We start from the raw sequence: 19,990 nt of genomic DNA, 5'->3' as shown, positions 1-19,990 counted from the left end.
AACTTTAAACAAGTATGTTCTCTAATAGATCAGTGATGTAACAACAAAACACCGTTAACCAGGACAAGGTTAAGTGAGGAGTTACTATACCTGGATCAGAGGGGGGTGGAACAAATCTTCTTCTTCAAGTGCTTGTTCATGTCGATTCCATTCTAGGTGTGTGCACGCCCACGCGCGCGGTCGTCGCAGATTTTTGCCTTAGGGGTATCCATAGGATCAGCAGAGGTGCCCCCTTGAGTCCCACACCAATACATCAGTATATCAGGCGCCACCGACCATACGGCCTCTCAGTTCCTTCTTACCACCTGTTGTGGTTGGTAGGAGCGCCTGTCCTTGCATAGCAAGGTTGAACGGTTTTTTGTCTTTACTGACTTCGAGCCTTAGGGCCTTGTAAATAGTTTGTTTATAGTAGTTAGGGTTAAGTAGTTGTTAAGTGTATATGCTGTAGGAATCAGCAAAGGCTCCCCATGAGGGCAAGCCAGCTGCTAAGACCCCTCGGGGCAGTGGAGCGCCACCAGTCCCCAGAGACAAAGAAGTGCTCTCCACCTCCACGCCGCAGATCACTGGAGTCACAGCCCAGATCCTCTGGGGATCGCCTTTGTCATCGGCACTGCGATTGCAGTTCCTGCTGTCTAGATGCAGATTGCCTAGAAGGAGATGCTGGTCTCCATACGACTGGTACTGTTCGCCCTCCCGCTTTTCATCTTGTAGGTGCAGGTCCCAGTCGCCTGCCCTGTGGGAGTGCTCTCTGTCATATCTTCAGTCTCCCTGGCACCAGCACCGGTCCCCTCAATACCGGCACTGATCCACTCGCTCTGGGCACTGGTCTCTAATGGCGACAGTCAGCAAACAGACTAAAGTGTTGACTTTCCACCGTGGTCACCAGAAGGGGATTCCTCTGTCACGGAAGGGCAGTTAAGCCCCTCGCCTAGACTTCATTGGCATGAGTGGGCACCCGACGCCATGTTGACGTCAATGGCACGCCTTGGCAGCACGGCCAGTGGCCAGCGCAGTGGCCTTATTGGAGCACGTGGGGAGTGCCAGTCATAGCGATGCTCCCTTCACACCGCTCATCGGCCACCGCCTCGGAGCAACAGCTGGCAGCACGAACAGCACCAGGCTCGGTGCACGAGGCATGCTTGGAGGTCAAGCCAGAGGAGACTGCACCCACCCCTAAGTCTCCCTCCCCCAAGGGGGAAGATGCCTCCCCCGGCAGTACAGTCACCATCTTCGTCCCCAGATGAGGCGGTTGCAGGACCCTTGAGGGCCAGCCCACCAGATGATTTTAAAGAACACTAGGCGCTGCTTCAAAGGGTGGCTGAAAATTTGGGCCTAGAGGTGGAGGAAATGACTGAGCAGGTGGACACCTTGTTTAATGTCCTGTAAGCGTCTACCCCAGCCCGTATCGCACTACCAGTTTATAACATTGTCCTCAAGATTGCCACAGCCCTCTGGCAAACTCCCTCATCCATCCCTCCCACCTCGAAAAGGGCTGAAAAGGAATACTTTGTCCCAGTCAAAGGGTTTGAGTACCTTTACACCCACCCTGCCCCTGGCTCGCTGGTGGTCTCTGCAGCCAATGAAAAGGATAAGCAAGAACATATCAGCTCGACCCCCAAAAATAAAGAGGCCAAAAGATTGGATCTGTTTGGGACGAAAACTTATTCAGCTGCCAACCCTCCTAAGAAGAGAAAAATTTAACTTATGGGACGCTCTCTGTAAGTTCAAGGAGTCTCTCCTGCAGAACTTGGCCCAGGAATTCAGCACCCTGGTGGAAGAGGGCACCATGGCGGCTCAGTGCTCCCTCCAAATGGCATGGGACGTGGCTGACTCAGCGGGTAGGGTGGTCGAATTGGCAGTGGTTATGAGGCACAGCTCTTGGCTTCAGACTGCTGGTCTCTCCCAAGAGATGCAGACCTTGATCCGAGATGCAGACCTCCCATTCGATGGGATCGGTCTTTTTTCAGAGCAAACGGATGCGAGGCTGCATGGGTTGAAAGACACTTGGGCTACCCTTCGCTCATTGGGCATGCATACGCTGCAGTCTGCAAGAAAGCAGTTCCGACTGCTCCTGCCACCTAGGCCTTAGCAATCTTGTCCTGGGTCTACAAGAAGAAGGGACAGAGATGTTAGTTTCAGCCGCCGCCCTCCTTCTGCTCACCTGCGCAGTCCAGCCTGGCAAAGCACCTCAGGGGCCAGAAGTGTTCATTTTGAGGGTGCGGTCGAGAGCAACGCCCCACTCATCTCTAAGGATCCACCCCGTTCTTTCCTCAACTGTCTTCGTCCCTACTGTTTGGCCTGGTCATGGGTCACCTTGGACCATTGTGTGCTGGAGATAGTGTCTCAAGGCTAAACCCTGCAGTTTTCGGCCACACCACACTCCTACCACCTCTCTTTCTTGTCCCTCTTCAGGGACCCTTCTCATGAGCAACTCCTCATTCAAGAGGTCGAGAACCTCCTGCACATGGAGGTGGTAGAGGAGGTCCCTCTGGACATGACAGGAAAGGGATTCTACTCCCATTATTTCCTAATCTCAAAAGCAAAAGGGAGCCTCAGACCCATTTTGGACCTGTGATGCTCTCTCAAGAAGTTGAAGTTTCCCATGATCTCCCTGGCCTCCATCATCACTTCCCTGGATCTGGGAGACTGGTATGCCACCCTCGACTTAAAGGATGCTTATTTCCATATTCCAAGGTCACAGATGTTTCCTCCGTTTCCAATTTATGGTGCTGCTCTTTGGCCTCTCATCAGCTCCAAGGGTTTTCAAAAAATGAATGGCGCCAGTGGCTGCTTACCTGAGACGTCAAGGGGTCCAGGTCTTCATGTATCTCAATGACTGGCTCATCAAGTGCGGGTCTCGGGAACAAGTACAGAGGAGCCTCAATCTGGTGTGTTCCAACTGCCACGATCTGAGCCTGTTAATAAATTATCAAAAATCCATCTTAAGGCCAGTCCAACAAATAGAGTTAATCAGGGCAGTTCTCAACTCCACACGAGCCAGAACCTTCCTTCCAAAGGTTCGTTTTCAGGCCATGTCGGACCTGATCTGCCATGTGAAGAGCCACCCACACACCATGGCTCACACCTGCCTGCAGTTGGAGGGAGTTCCCTTCATGGCCCTTCATATAATGTCAGGGAGCTAAAAGTGGTTCACCTGGCCTATCAGGCTTTCTTGCCCCACCTGAGCGGCAAGGTGCTACAGGTCCGCATGGACAATACCGCCGCGATGTATTACATCAACAGGCAGGGCGGCGCCAGGTCGTCGGCCCTTTGCCAAGAAGCTCTTAGCCTTTGGGACTTATGTATGTGGCATGTCATTCATCTGGTAGCCGCGCACCTGCCCGAGACCAGAAATGTGCTAGCAGATTGCCTCAGCAAGACCTTCGTGTCTCGCCATGAGTGGTCACTCCATATGGAGGCGGCCAGTATGATCTTCCAAAAGTAGGGAACTCTCCACGTGGACTTGTTTACGTCCCATCAGAACAGGAAGTGCCACATGTTCTGTTCACAGGGGTGATGGACAGGGGTGATGGACAGGGGTTCCCTGTCAGATGCTTTCCTGCTCCCATGGTTGGGGGCCCAGATGTATGCCTTCCCGCCAGTGCCATTGATCCACAGATTCCTCGTGAAGATCAAACAGGACAGGGTGAAGGTTATCTTGATAGCCCCTGAGTAGCCTCATCAGCACTGGTTCGGCACGCTGATGGACCTTTCGGTAGCCGCCCTGCTGTGGCTTCCTCTTTGGCCAGACCTGCTGTCCCAGGACCATGGCAGGCTTCTGCACCCGAACCTGGATGCGTTGCACTTATCGGCATGGCTACTGCAGGACTGAATGCAGAAGAGCAGGAATGCTCGGTCCGGGTGCAACAGGTCTTGCTAGGTAGCAGAAAGCCCTCCACCAGAGTGACTTACCTGGCCAAGTGGAAAAGATTCACGTGCTGGGATTTGGAACGATGCATCCGGGCTGAGCGGGCCTCGCTGCAGGTGATCCTGGATTATCTCCTGCACCTCAAACTTCAGGGCTTATTCCTGTCATCAGTCAGGGTCCACCTGTCCGCTATTTTGGCCTTCTACCCTCTGTTCCAAGGCAGGTCAGTCTTCGCTCATGACATGACAGCCCAGTTCTTGAAAGACCTGGAGACCTGTCTGTACCTTCATATCCAGGACTCTGTCCCTCCCTGCAGTTTGAATCTTGTGCTGTTGAGGTTCATGAGGCCTCTCTTCAAACCTCTGGCTTCCTGCTCTCTTCTCCTTCTCCCCTAGAAGCTTTTGTTCCTGGTGGTGGTGATGTCTGCCCGCAGGGTGTCTGAGATCAAGGCACTTTCTTCAGAACTGCCCTATACCGTATTCTACAAAGATAAGGTGCAGTTGTGGCCACACCCAGTGTTCCTGCCCAAGGTAGTTTCCCAGTTTCATACCGGCCAGGACATAGACTTACTGGTCTTCTTTCCAAAGCCCCATAAATCCGAAGAACACAGGTTACACACCCTGGATGTCAGGAGGATGCTGGCCTTCTATATTGACAGGACAAGGCTGTTTCGCAAGTCAGCACAGCTGTTCGTTGCTGTGGCAGACAGGATGAAAAGTTGCGTAGTGTCTGCTCAAAGTATTTCATCCTGGATGACAGCCTGCATCCAATACTGCTACAAGCTGGCAAGTGTGCCTCCACTGGCGATAGTCAAGGTGCACTCATGGCTCAGGTGCCGATCCAAGAGATTTGTAGAGCTGATACCTGGTCGTCTGTCCACACGTTCATGTCCCACTATGCGCTTACGCAGCAGGCCCAGGACGATGCTGGCTTCGGCAGAGCAGTGCTGCAAGACTGTGAACTCCAAGCCCATCTCCATTGGCACTGCTTGTGAGACACCTAGAATGGAATCGACATGAGCAAGCACTCGAAGAAGAAAAAACGGTTACCTATCTTTTCGTAACTGTTGTTCTTTGAGATGTTTTCCTCATGTCCATTCCATTACCCGCCCTCTTGCCCCTTTGTCAGAGTTGCCAGCAAGAAGGAACTGAGAGAGCGTAGGGTCAGCAGCATCTGATATACTGACACATAGGTGCGGCACTCAAGGGGGTGCCACTGCTGACCCTCTGGATACCACTACAGCAAAAATCTCCGACGACCGCACACATGGGCATGTGCACACCTACAATGGAATAGACATAAGCAACACATCTCAAAGAACAACAGTTACAAAAAGGTAGGATAACCGTTTTTAACTCAAATGAAGCAAACCCAGGCTGGAATTCTGCCACTCTTCTGAAACCTACACAGTTTCTGTTGTTCTGCAGAGGAAAAATTCAGACCTCAGCGGAGATTAACACCTTTCCCCTTCCGTGGAGGATATTCAGGTTTACCTTGTTTCCGTTTCCCTCTAGTTGCAAAACTTCCAGCTAAGCTCCACAAAGACAAAGTGTCCATATAAATCCAAACATATTTGGTTGAGTTACGAATTTTTCAAAATCACCATTTTCCATCTGTGTTTTTCTCACAACAGCTTGTTCCTGGCTTGGAGTAAAAATCCTGAACGTCCCCAACACTGTATGCACTGCCTTACTTCATTATGCCACAAATAGTGCACTTCTTGACAGGACACAGTCAACACAGATCCTCCCTCTGCGAACCAGGAGACCCTGAATTGAAGTCTCACTTCTTTTACTGACTAGTAGTTAATAGTTCTGTGTCCTTTGCCACCCTTATTCTTGAGCAAGGTCTTCTACCCCAGTGAGAAGCTGGGGTACAAGCTGGAAATACAACCCAACTCTCAGCCATTTAGCCAGGCTGCTTTAGAAGGAATCAGTCAAATCTAAGCACTCAACTATACAGTGTTTCAAATGGACCGACTCATGAATTTGTAATCCACTGTTTGAGTTTGTTACCCATCATCTAGTGGCTGGTGCACAATGGAGAACAATCTATTTCTGCTGCCAGCTATTATAGTTAATCCTTTCACTTTAGTGGTATAGGTGCCATAGTGTTGAATATCCAGAAGTCAAATCCTGCTGATAACAGGGAGGTCATAACATTTGCACATAACAGAATTAATTTTCTTTTAAAAAAAATCCTAGCAAATTACCTACAAAAAAACTACATTGAAAGAATGGTATGATTGCAAAGGCCTGAACATTAGGAAATGCAAAAATTAAGATTGTCCATGCAATATTAATTCTACCTCCTTGTTTATGTACATTATTTATATAGGCTTTAATTACAGGATCACATACTATTTTTTTTCCACAGACTCTCTGTCTCATTCAATGCACAAGATGTTTGGTGTTCAGAGAATGAATCCAGGGTGTGCAACGAGTGAGGCTGTTGTTTGTAGGATCCCTGCTTTATTTGTTGCAGAAGTTGGAAGGTGTGTGGTGAATGAGACAGGGGATTGCAGGAAGAAAAAGGATTGTATCATAGCTAAAGGAGTTAAATGCCATCCTGGAGAATTGGATTCTATCCCAGACTCTGCCATAGACTTCCTATGTGATGCAGGGCAACTAACTTAAACCATACTTTTCACAGGTGACCATTAATTGTGTGTTCCTCGTATTCTGGGTGCTCAGTTTTAGACACCTGGAGCCTGTTTTCAGAAGAGCTGAGTGCTCACAATTGCAGTTGAATTCACTCAGAGCATTTGAGGCTCAATCTCTTTTGCAGAAAAGTTGTATGGTCAGAAGGAATGAGCTGAGCATAGGGTTGGGCATCAGGAAATTCCTGAGTTTGATTTACTGTGTTTCTGTTTCTCTATCTGTAAGATGCTTACCCAGCTACTTCATGGGGTGTTCAGATGATTGATTAGTTAATATCTGCACAGTCCTTTAAATATAAAATTGCTAAGGACTCTAAAAAATCAGGCCTAAGGTGTCTCAGTTTAGGCAGCGATCATTAAGGTACCCAGAATTAGTTGATATTTTTGTATGTAGTGTAATTGTAGCCATGTCAGTCCCAAGATATTAATTCAGTTCAGAATATACCTGAAGAAGAGCTTTGTGTAGCTCAAAAACTTGTCTCTCTCACCAGCAGATATTACCTCGCCCAATAAAAGAGATTACCTTACCCACCTTGATATTTTTGCACATTTTGGCCTTAATCTCCCTTCCTCGGTCTCTGTCTGAGAAAGCCCTCACTACCACATGGGGTATTGAGGAAATAAATTATTTAATGTATGTTAGGCCCAAATAGTATAGTGATGAGCCATAGAAAAGCTTATGAGGCAAGTATTAATTCCATATTCATTGCAGGGTTTGGATATGGTACAGTAAATAAGGTAAGAGAGCCACATATTGAATTATAAGTATTAAGAGAAATATTGAACAACTTCCTTGATCAGTGAACGCAATTCAGCTAGACCAACCAGCTGGCCAATCGGAACATAATTTTAGTGAATCAGTGTCCCCAGCCAAATTTAAATTTGAATTAATTCCTGAGAGGAAGAGAGCAACCACAGAATCTAGTTGAAAAGAACTTTTATATATTGAGATTTTTGCGAGATGGAGAAATCCTATTTAAGGACAGAGCAACTGAAGTGGACAGAATCATACTGTGTAACAGTGGACTTTTGAGGAGTTGAATAAAAGGATAATTTTGTCTAATTTTGTGTCCAATATTTTTTAGGTACAAGCCTATGCAGAAAGTGGATGGCGTTGCAGATGGTTTCACAGGAAGTGGTCAGCAGACAGGCACATCTGTTGAGCAAACTGTAATTGCCCAAAGTCAACATCATCAACAGTTTTTGGGTATGTGAGGGCACATTATACTGGTGTACAAATAAAAATAAACATCTGGCATCACCATAATTCTCTCTAGACTTAGGGTGTCCCATTAAAGCTTTCATTCATATTGGGGCACCCAGAAGCTAAATTCCCTCTAAGCTGCGCAGCTGCCTATTAAGCCCCGTGCAGGGGCTTAGGGCTGCGGTGGGGAGAGGTGCCTCTCCCCCAGCACGGACCTGCCCCGGACTTGCCGTGGCTGGGGGAGAGGCGCCCTGGCCCCAACCGAGCCCCGGCACAGACCTGCCATGGTTGGGGGAGAGGTGCCTCCCCTCCCACCCCCAGCTCAGGTGCTGCTGCAGGGAGACAGAGCTGGGGGGAGTCCTCTCTCCCCGCCGCAGCCCCCAGGCAGCCTGCACCCCAAATCCCTCATCCCTAGCCCCACCCCAGAGCCCGCACCCCCAGCCGGAGGCCTCCCACCTTCCCCCTCCTCACCCCAACCCTCTGCCCCAGCCCTGAGCCCCTTAGCCCCAGCCCCACCCTGGAGCCCTCACCCCCTGCACCGCAATCCTCTGTCCCAGCACTGAGCCCCCATCCCACACTCCAAACCCCTCGGCCCCACCCCCATCACATGAATTTTGTTATGTGCACTAATATGGAGGTGATGTGTCACACATGTCACACATCACCTCCATATTGTTGCAAATAACAAAAATTCATTCTGCATATGCGTGGGAAAAATTAGAGGGAACACTGCCCAGAAGTTATATACAGAAACTATATGCACTACATCATGAAGCTTATGCAATATTTCACATACCTCATGTATGTATAGAAGAAAAGTTGTGCAAAATCTATATTTGCACTATACTTGTAAACATATACTGCAACACAATTTACTGTATATATTGTGTGTCAAATTTACAGTCAGACTTAAAACTGATGCCTTAATATTTGTGCTCACATCCATTGTATGCTTCGCTCCTGAATGTGTGTGTAAAATGGGGTTACATTCAAGCTTTGCAATTGCAATGTAGCCATTACCATTTGGAAATATGGCCATGCATGCTATATTTTTAAATGATATAATCTATACTACTGTAGACTGAAAGGACCAAAATTTGAAAACTTTTGGTCCAAGGTCTACATGACAAAAATGTGCAATTTATGCATACATCAGTTCATGAGGCATTTACCACAGGTGAACATATAAATCATATATGTGCACACAGCAGTGGTAATTTAATAACTATTTGCATATATAACCACCTGATTTGAACATGCCATTACATAATTGCACATTTAGCGTTAGGTTCATAAACTGGGATTTTAAAAGCACTCACCATTGGCCTAACTTGGCTCCCATTGACTTCAGTGGGAGTATATTTAGGCCAGTGGTAAGTGTTTTTGAAACACACATAACTGGTCACACGCTTTTTTTTTTTATGCAGCATACTCAAAGTGTGCATTAGGTATGCATTAAAGTCCATTAAATTCCAAATGTAAACGCTGAATACTCTGACAAATATACTACTGAATGTACTAAAGCTGTTCAATAGTGCAAAATAAAACCTAGTCAATGTGAATATGCTATAAACTCACATATTGTACTTTATTCTGTGATTTACTGAAAATATCTTGTAGACTGAAATACCTTAGTGCTTGCCTTTGATGTACAGACATGTAGGATATACATAACTTCATTTTAGCATGGTATATATCCTGCCGTATAGTATATCTTGTACTTAAAAAAATAGTTCGTTTAAAATTTTGTGTTGATAATTTTTTATTGCTATTTATAAAAATAAGGACGTGTTTGTTCTTCGGGTACTATACCTTTTAGAATTTATTTCTTTGTATAATTCTTAAAGGTTTTCCTAATTAAACTGTAATTGGTACTATTTACAATAGCTTTCTTCCATTATGTTGTCATGGAAACAGATGCATCTCGAGTACTTCCAGAGTTTGGAGAAGTTGAAATATCTTCTTTGCCAGATGGTACTACGTTTGAGGATATCAAATCACTGCAGAGTCTTTATAGAGAGCACTGTGAGGTAAGAAGGATGTATTTCATGTACACTGTTTTACCTTTGATTATTTCATGAGAAGTCAAACACTCTCAATGCAATATGACTATACAAAACATATTACAGCCTGAGAGAGTCTAACTTGTCTAAAAAGCAGTTTGCTTATTCAGTTCTAAGGGAAATTTTACAATAAGATTTTTCTGGAGTCTCTCGTTTTGTAAGAATAGCCAATATTAGTATATTTTATACAATATTGAGAATGAAAATTAGTTTGTTTTTAAAAAGTTTGTTCTTGATCTTGATAGTTCTGTCAGATTTGAGAAATTAGATTTCAGATTTTGCATACAATATTTTGGTTTTGCTGTGGGAGTATAAATCTAATTCAATTAATCATTTCTATTTTTTACATTAAGAAACAAATATTTTTTTTCAAGTATTACAAAAACAAGTTTCCTGAGATGAGAGCTTTAAGCCACATTTCATCTGGAATATTTCTGTGGCTATTACAACTATTTCAAATGATGTGAAATGGAAAAGATATATGAACCTTCAGTACAGAAGTAGTCATGGCAAATTTACTTTGTCTCCCTTGATTTTTTAGCTATTTTAGAAGTATTGCTTATGTGAATTCATCAGATATGTTTGTTTAGGGCAGACCTTCTCTTTTTTGCCTCACATCCACTTATACTTCTATTAGTGTATCTCTCTGCACATATCGGATATATACTCTGATCACTGGTTAAATTAGAAATATACATTTCACCACTATTCCTCCTAATTATGCAAAATATAGCCAGTATATAAATGTTGTCATAACATACCCTGCTAACGAAAATTTAGGTAGAAGACCACCTGCACTTGTCTTTTTTTTTTTTTTCCCCCCCAGGCAATATTGGATGTTGTAGTGAACCTTCAGTTTAGCCTGATAGAAAAATTGTGGCAAACTTTCTGGCGCTATTCTCCCTCCACTCAAGCTGATGGCACTGCTATTAGTGAACCGAGGTCAGTAAATGTCTCTTTTACTGGTTATTATCATCATTTAATTGCAGATGTAAAATCAAATAGAAGTATAGTTTTACTACTAACTGGAAACCTAACTTGCTATCATTAATTTATGAGGTTAAATTAATGCTGTCTAAAATGTTTGTCCACTCTAACTAGTGTTTACCACAAATTGCTTTTTTGAAATGATTGTATATGTATATTTACCATTTTATTTGGTTTGGATCACTACAGTAGAGGTATCTTTTCATAACATTGTATTCAATCTTTTTTGAGATAAAAGGACCATTCTTATCATACCTCTGCATAAGTTATGTGCTGTAGCAGAAATTTGAAGACCATTTTTCAATCTCATATGACACAAGGTGCAGCAGTGCTGTTGGGTGTGGTTCAGACATGTATAATGTTTTATTAAATAAAATATTTTAAAGTCCATTGTTTTCCTATCTGCATGTATCTGCATTTTCATTTATTCATCTGATACATTTGTTCACACCAGCAATCTGAGTGAAATAGAAAGTCGACTTCCGAAAGCAAAGCTGATTACTCTGTGCAAAAATGAGACTATTCTGAAATGGATGTGTAACTGTGACCATGTGATGTACCAGGCTTTGGTGGAGATTCTCATTCCTGACGTCCTTAGACCTATTCCTAGTAAGTTGAACACAGATGACGTCTTGTAAGGATTTTTTTTTTTTTTTTTTTTTGGTCTGGTGATCTTATGCCTACAATACCTTCCAGGAAACCTTTGGGAGTGATTTTGAAGGCTACAGGAGCAGTATATGTGGTCACTCTTAGCTTTATAGTGTAGAAAGGTAGCAATAGGTGTATGCATTGTATTTAAAGAAAAAGGGATTGATGATTTCACCACATTTATAAGAGGATAAAAACAGGCTTCCAGAAGTTTTCAGGATATATTTTCCTAAAAAAAGGATGCTTTTGTCATTGTATATTATTTATTTTATTATACTTTAGTATCAAAAACGTTGTTCCTTTGTACTCTGACTCTAGTCTACATGATAGACTCCAACACACTATGGGTCTGAGCCAAAGTCCACTGATATCATTCAGAGTCTTTCCAGTTATTTTAGTAGGCTTTGGGTAAGGCTTTACGTTAGCCTCTAAATAGCTAATAAAAATTATGTATATGCTGTATGCTTTCGTTTCTGGACAACTAAACAGTTGATCAGGGGGTTACTAAAGTCAGTAGGTTATGAATTTTAATGTTACACTTTACTATTAAAATGGTGTAGTGCAAAGTCAAACATTTTTAGCCTTATTCGTTTTTCCAGGCTATCACATTTTTTGTTCTATGTCCGACCTGATAGACTCAGTGACTGATTGTAGTATAATACCTTGGCCAGCCAACCATTATCAAATTGTTTTACTCAGGAGTACAGTTTTCTTTTCAAAGCTAAAATTATTGGAATCCGTAATTGCTCAGGCAGTGAATTTTAAGACTGCTTTTGACAGAAAACTAATTCACCTTGGTTTCCAGCAAAGTTGAATTCCTTTATAAAGTATTTATTATGTCATGTATGTCATGCTAAATATTATGAATATATCTTCCATTAACAATAATAATTAATGATATTGTACAGGTAAAATCCATATAACTACATATGCATTGTGTTCGCTTCATGAACCAAACAATAGTCATTTCATAGTTAAATTGGATTAATATTTAAAGGAGATGGTGCCTCAGATAGCCTTGTAACTAACAAAGCTATTTTCTGTTGGTGTCAATATAACTGCTACTAATGATTCCAGTTACAGACAGGTCAGAAAAAAATTACACCTACACCTTTGTAAGAACATGCTACTGACCTTCACTTATTAATGAAACAGAGTGGAACGTCACTATACACAGTACAGTACAGTACTTGTGGTACAAGAAATTTTAGCTTTGTGAATCTAAAAGTCCAAATGCCAACCATATATTAAGACAATTTTTTAATTAAATTTTATAGTTAAAAAGGCAAAGATTAAGATATTGGTGGATTGCAGTTGTATTTGACCCTTTTATTAATGAAATAGAAAAGAGAAGAAGAAATGCTGAATGATTATCCTTTTTAAATACAGAGATTAAATAAGCAACCTTCGTCTACATACTTAAACTAATTGGCTTTGACCTATGTTTATGGTGGAGTTTATTTTTCTGTTTAATGTAAATAGGTAGAATCTTATTTTCAAGTGAATTCAGTCCAGCTCAAACAAATATTCAAAAAAATTTCAATTAAAGTTCACAAATTGAATTGAGGTTTGAATGAGGGAGAAATGAGCTATTAAAATAGTCTTCCATTCCATCCACACAAAGTAGTTTCTGATTTTAAAAAATGTATTGCGTAAGTGAAGTCATCATGGAATATTTTAATGTGTGTATATATGCTTACTGATTTATGTACCAGATCCTGCTTTTTCCCTTGCCTTTCACTTGCTTCCTCTGCATTGGCTGGTCGTCCCCAGAGAAGTTTTGTAAATTAGCTTATTAGCTATGACATCTTCCTGCCTACTCTCAATTTACTTCATGAGCTAGATGGAGCCGTGTCTGTACAGGATTTCAAAAAATTCTTCATTGATGAAGCATATATGTCCAGTGCTGATAAGTCCATATATGTTTGGGTCCTCTTCATTCTGTTTGTCATTACTGACAAAGGATTTCCATTAGGAATGAAATGCAGTAATGGATGAACATACCATTAGTTAGATTTGGATGATTATGTATGCTGTATGTGGGATTCCTGTTGTTTGGATGATGCTTGATAGAAATATCTTTTAATCCAAGGACCACTTCCTACCAACAAGCCTCTTCCTATCTTTTATGGTATCCTGGTGGGTTCCCATCCATACCCTCATCTCTTCAAATATCTTTAGAGGGCAGATGTTTGATCCACTTTCTTTTTTGGATCTTCAGGAGTAGTTACCTAGCCTGTTTCTCCCATACTGATCTTTTGCAGGAGTGATGGCACATAAGTAGGCCCACTTCCCCAAATTCCCCATCCTCCACCCCTGCCATTCTGCATTAGTGAGAGTTAAAATCCCCCTCGCCCTTTTACAGTGACCCTTTAATTCAGCAACTAAAAGGTACCGTTCTGTCACAAAGTCCATTTAGCTCAATAAAAATCCCTAAATTTAATCCAGATTTAGTTCTTTAGCACAGTGCACTCTGGAATGAGTCTCAGTACAAGATACAAAATGCCAATGCAAAAACAGCAGTAGTGGGAGCAGCAGTAGTTTATTACCTGCTTCAGAGGTTGAGGAAATGTCTTCCACTCACCACAGTAGGCTAAATACAGGATTCAGGGAAATTTGGGTTTATGTGGCTGGCCCCATAAGAACAGAGATGGGTGAAGCTGACTTGCTAATGGCTTTCTGGAAAAAGCATCATTCAAGAGTAAGAGTGGAAGGTGAGAGCAAAAAGGGGTAGTGATTGTCTCAACAAGTACAAGTTCTTCTTTGAGTGGTGGTCCCTATATGGATTCCAAACATGGGTGCGCATCCGTGACATGCGCCAAAGCTGGAACAGTTTTGCAGTAGTAGCGTCCATTGACCTGCATGTGTGTTGTGCATTGTCCGCGAGCTCGCATCCAGGGTTATCAGAGGCCATGCAGGTCAACACTGCTCCAGTTCCCCCTTATTGCCACATGGCTAGAGTCAGAACCCATGTTCCTCAGTGCTCTTAGCCTTGCTAAGAGAACTGCTTGTCCATTTTTTCAGTGTATATAGTTGTTTATAGTTGTATATAGTAGCTTGTAAGACTCATAATTAGTTAGGATCCCTGTTGGATTTCTTCCCCCGTTGGACAGATCCCTCCCACCCCGCGCTTCCGGGGATTGTGCCCTGGCAAGGCAGCTTTGAAACCCACGCTCCTTTGCTGTGAGCGACGAGCACCAACTGTGCCTTTACTGCCTTGGCGAAGCCCACGTCGTCACTGGCTGTTCCTTCTGCCGATCGTTCCCGCTCCAAAATTGAGAAGCTAAAGAACTTTGCCTCTGTACATTTCTAATGGAGGAGGCTATGCGCCCATGTGTGCAGTCTGATCCGAAACTGGCAATTCCATCGGAATGGCATCTGTCACCACTAGTAAGTGCCCCTCTGTCTTGCTCCTATGCAACAGAGCCATAAGTACTGCCACAGAAGCCACACCATGAACATAAGAAGCATGGACATGGGCATAAGGGCAGCTCCCCGATGGGCACTGCCCTGAAACACAGCATTGCCTCCCTGAGCCAGATCAGGTGAAGAGTTGTGCGTCGACCCGGCTGCCCCAGCTCCCAAGAAGCCCCAGAAGGAGCATAAGGCAAAGCACCATCCACTTTTGAGGACCTCTCCTTTGATAACCAAAAGCTTTAGTGACAAGACGGATAAATCCCTCCGCGCTCTCAGTGATTCCCACCCCGCTCTGTGGTCACTCACCATATACACCTAGGCCCCGACCTGCAGGCAGCAGAAGTCGTCCTTTTGCCCTGCCCCAACACCTCCTTCTACCCCTACTTCCAACAACAACAGGCATCGTCCCAACATCACCAGCGCTCTCAACAACTGCATTACTCCGCTGCTACCACTTCTGCCCCCTCAACCTTCCCACAACATCAGTCAAAACACCCATTTTGACTCCCCCATCTGAACCTCCTCCTATCCCTCTCATGCTGCCCCATGTCACCCTTGGGGGCCGTCTTGCCTGTTTGCCCACAACTGGGACAAGATCACCACAGACCGCTCGATGCTTGACATCATTCACCAGGGATACTCTATAGAAGTCCTCTGATTCCCCCCTCATCGCACTCAGAGGAGATCTGAGTGGGAAGGATCTCCAGGAGAGAGGAAGCAGGCACCCTTCTCCGAAAGGGTGCCAGAGAGCGCAACCGCCTCCATTACTAGGGCTGCAGCTTTAATTCCCTGTATTTCCTTATTCTGAAAAAAAGAGGCAGCTGCTGCCCCATTCTGGACCTCCAGTTACTCAACAGGTTCATACGAAAATTCAAGTTCTGGATGGTCACATTTTCCCTCCTTATCCCTTCCCTCCCTCACGGAGCCTGGTTTGCAGCTCTCAATATGAAAAATGCATATTTCCACATCGACATTCACCTGGCTCATTGGAAATTTCTCCATTTTACGGGTTGCTCATTCCCATTCTCAGTTTTGTGTCCTCCCCTTTGGCATTGCCACTGCTCCTTGTGTATTCACAAAAGTCTTTGCCATCATCACAGCCCACATGCGACGCCTTGGCCACTCCGTGTTTCCCTATCTTGATGACTGTTTCTCATTGTGATGTCACGCAACCACCTCCCTTCCGGTATACAGACCCTTTGCAATCTCCTCGCCAACCTGGGCATTTGTATCAGCAGGGAAAAGCCAGTCCTCATCCCTACTCAATGGATCACCTTTATTGGGGCATTCCTGGACGCTCTTGTGAGCCGAGCTTTCCTCCCGGCAGACCCGTTTGCCATCCTCACCTCTCTCATCGCAACATTATGCCGCAGACCGCACACCTGTATTCACCAATGTCTTTCCCTCCTTGGCCACATGGCAGCCTGCATCTCCATAACACCCCATGCCTGCCTCCATATATGCTGCCTTCAGCTGTGGCTCAGGTTGATCTACAAACCACAGACAGACTGCTTGAACAAGTCTGTCCTGCTCCACTGGTTTGTCCTCAACTCCTTCATGTGGTGGACCGACCTGTCCAAAGTCTTGGTCGGCACCCTGTTTACACCTCCCACTCTCTGCACCACTCTCACCAGAGAGGCCTCCCTCACTGGTTGGGGCGTTCACCTGTCTAGTCACATGACCCACGGCCTCTGGATACCGAGAGAGGCCAAGATGCACGTCAACATTCTGGAATTGAGAGTTGCCCGTCTTACCTGTCAGGCATTCCTCCCTCTCATAAGATCATATCACATTCAACTGCTGTCCCACAACATGGCAACAGTTGTATATATCAACAAGCAAGGCAGTGACAAGTCACTCTCTCTATGTGCAGAGGCCTCCAACTCTGAAAAGGGTGCATCAGGCACAAAGTGATACTACAAGCCTTGTATCTTCTGGGTGCCAGCAACTCCCTAGCGAACACACTCAGCAGGTTTTTCTATGCGACCCATGAGTAGGAACAACATGATCCCACATGATGCTCTGTCTTCCGCTGGTGGGGCACCCTGTGCTGGGAACTCTTTGTGACCAGTGAGAACTGCAAACTCCCCCTCTTCTGCTCCAGATGGGCATTGGGGCCAGACTCACAGGGCAATGCCCTTCTCCTGCCCTAGACAATGAAGTCCACTATGCCTTTCCGCTCATTCCCCTACTCCCGCAAGTCCTGCACAAGATTCAGTGGGATCAAGCGAAGGTCATATTGATAGTCCCCTTTTGGCCTTGCTGATACTGGTTCATGGACCTCCTCCATCTCCCTGCTCATCCCTTGCCTCCCCCAATCTGCCTCCACACCCACCCAGGTCTCCTCACACAGGTGCAGGGATGACTCTGAAACCCCAACACATGCCTGCTGCACCTCACAGCGTGGTATTTGGATCGGGCTCGCAAGTAGACAGAGCCATGCTCCACCCTAGCGCATGACATCCTCACGCACAGCAGGAGGCCATCTTCTAGAACCTGCTATCAGACAAAATGGAAGCATTTCACCACTTGGACACACCACCACCATTACCCACTAGACTCCATATCCATTCCTATCCTCCTGGGCTACTTCCTCCAACTTGAACTGTAGGCCCTCGCCCACTCCTCCCTCAGAGTCCACCTGGTGGCTCTCAGAGCCTTCCTCCCTCCATTAGACAGTTCCTCCATCTTCACTCACCCAACCACCATTTGCTTCCTCAATGCCTTTCAACCTGTACAAAAACCTACCCCTTCTTGGGACCTGAATATCTCTCTCTCTCTCTCTGTTCTCACTAAACGACCGTTCGAAGCCCTCGCAACCTGCTCTATTGCCCACCCTCTCCATGAAGATGATCTTCTCGGTGGCTGTCCCCTCAGCGATTCTGGTACTCTTATAGAAGATGAACACTTTTAGTTCTGAAGCCAGCATTAGCTGGCATGACTCTAATGAAACAAACAGCACTACTCCCAATGCCATTTCCTGCAAAACCTTTTATTACTGACAGCAGCACTTCACAGGCTGTAACAAATCAAAAGCAGCTCAGGTCACTTTTATAGTTAACTGCATGCAAGATCACCTTGTCACTCTCTAAATTAGTTTTCTTGTGTGATAGCCAAATCAGTACCAAGAATGTCTAAAGAAATGCCGTTTTAAGATCTTTTGTAGTTACCAGGCACATAAACAATTACTGCTTCAAAGAAAAACAAGAGATTTTAATTTCCTCTCTAGAATAGGGCTTAAAGAAGTAAAGGCCAGCACACATTTAGGTAGCATGCTTTCGCTTGATTGAAACAAAGAGGGCACAGAATTTGTTTTGGGTTTAAAATGACACTTCTCCCTCTGAGGTCTTCAGAAATTCATGGTTATTCTATACAATTTTTATGTTAAATAATCTATTTTATATACATAAAAGAAACTTCCTGCTGTGGAAGTTAGTATGCCTCTTACTATCATCTATTCCTCTTTTTCATCACAACAAAAGACAACATTTACTTCATCAAGTTGTTGTTCGTTTCTTTTTTTCACACTTATTTTGAAAGTAGAATAGAGATACTTTGCTCTGAAAGATAAGTATATGAAAGAGATGTTTTACTATATCTGTTGTTCAGTGTTTGTCCATGAAAAGACTAATTTTGCCTTAGACAACTAGTATCATTAACATAGTGGTTACAGCTCAAGGAACACTGTATTGAAGAAATTCTGTAAAACCATTGGTCACATGAATTAATGCACAGCTAATTAATAAGTGTACAGAAATAAATTTGCATAGCACCAAAAGTATGCTAGGTATTTGACAGACCAGAAAAAAGAAGTCTCTTTTTGTCCTAGAAGACTCATGAAAAAGCCTGTTCTCATAAGACTTCCAGCCCAGTTTTGCAACATCACAAGGCTCAGACCTTACCAGGTTCACCCATCACTAGTTCCCACTGCATAGTTGAAAACAAAATAATATGCTCAGAAGACAAATAACTTTTTTATCTTTTTTGATAGATCTAAATAACTTTGATTCCTTTAAAAAACACACACTTTAAAAAAGGGAATCATTAATTATTTTAGCTGTAAGTGGATATTTCTTAAAGAATATAACTTTTCTTTTACAACTAATTCTTACTCTACTGGAGAGAGATGATTTTATAAATGGATCCAATCAATACTCAATTGTAGACATTTTCATTGTTTCCTTTTACATGTCATTCAAAATCTTTTAAAGACAATTGAGTTTCCCCCTTTCAAGGTTTTTTTACACCATTATTACAACTGCGTTATTCATCATGAGTCTACTGAAACTTATAGTTTTCCTTTCTCTTTTATGTGACACTGTTTTGGTAGATCTATGTATTATACTTGAGAGAGCAAGTGAGAGGTAAGGAAAAGTGAGGTTTTATTTACTGTGGAGGAGTTCCTGTTTTTTCTTTTCCAAGTGTAGCTCCCTCAGCACATATTTCCCTTCCATCCCCCTTCATGAACTAGAACTTTTTCTCACTTGAGAAATGCAGGTTAGTGTCCATCTCTTCCTTTATAGAAGGGAATATGATGTCACAGGCTCATCGACAGGTCTATAAAATTTCTCTCGAACCACCTGTGTGGACCACTCATCAGTGCTGAGGGAGCTGTACTGGGAAAGGGAAACAGAGGCTTCTCCACGGTAAGAATAACCCTACTTTTTATCACTTATGTATATTTTTATATTTTGCTGATTGATACTGCCTTTGAGCACTGCACTATCATGTGTTTTATTCTTTAAAACTGGAATAAGCATCATGTTGGTGATGGTGCAGCACAATTTGGGCTAACTTGAGGAAATTGTACTTTTGTAATAATCACGATTTTCAGCAGCCTCTCTGTACCTGAGAAGAAAAAGCACTTAGTTGCAGTGGAAGGTTGAAAATTAATGATGTAAAGAGAATCCTGCTTGTTTCAGTAGATACAAAACAGTTGTTACAGTTATTGATGTTCCTCTACAGAAATACCTGAAACAGTACTAACCACTGGTGTTTTGTTGCTTTGGCCATAGACCTTTGAAAGCTTCTTAGATAAGGAGGTCAGTTCTGCTTGGAAAAGCTGAAAATAAAATAATTCTTGCATATTATATATGTGAATGAAGAATTTTGAACCTAGACTGCATAAGCCTCTGAGTATGTAA

General features: G+C 43.7%; 1 protein-coding gene across 5 annotated transcripts in view; it reads left to right on the top strand.

The window, feature by feature from the left end:
* RFX3 (regulatory factor X3) overlaps positions 1–19,990 on the top strand; it is a 232,094-nt gene that overhangs the window by 195,597 nt on the left and 16,507 nt on the right. For all 5 annotated transcript variants that reach the window (XM_043546783.1, XM_037901877.2, XM_037901878.2 and 2 more), the window contains 4 exons: positions 7,613–7,734; positions 9,649–9,761; positions 10,621–10,736; positions 11,236–11,390. In XM_043546783.1, coding sequence (XP_043402718.1) covers positions 7,613–7,734; positions 9,649–9,761; positions 10,621–10,736; positions 11,236–11,390 — 506 coding nt within the window. The remainder of the gene's footprint in view (positions 1–7,612; positions 7,735–9,648; positions 9,762–10,620; positions 10,737–11,235; positions 11,391–19,990) is intronic.

Source organism: Chelonia mydas, chromosome 5 (genome assembly GCF_015237465.2).
Source record: "Chelonia mydas isolate rCheMyd1 chromosome 5, rCheMyd1.pri.v2, whole genome shotgun sequence".
Taxonomy (NCBI): Eukaryota; Metazoa; Chordata; order Testudines; family Cheloniidae; genus Chelonia; species Chelonia mydas.
Note: the sequence above shows the minus strand (reverse complement) of the source record. Positions and strands in the feature narration are given on the sequence as shown.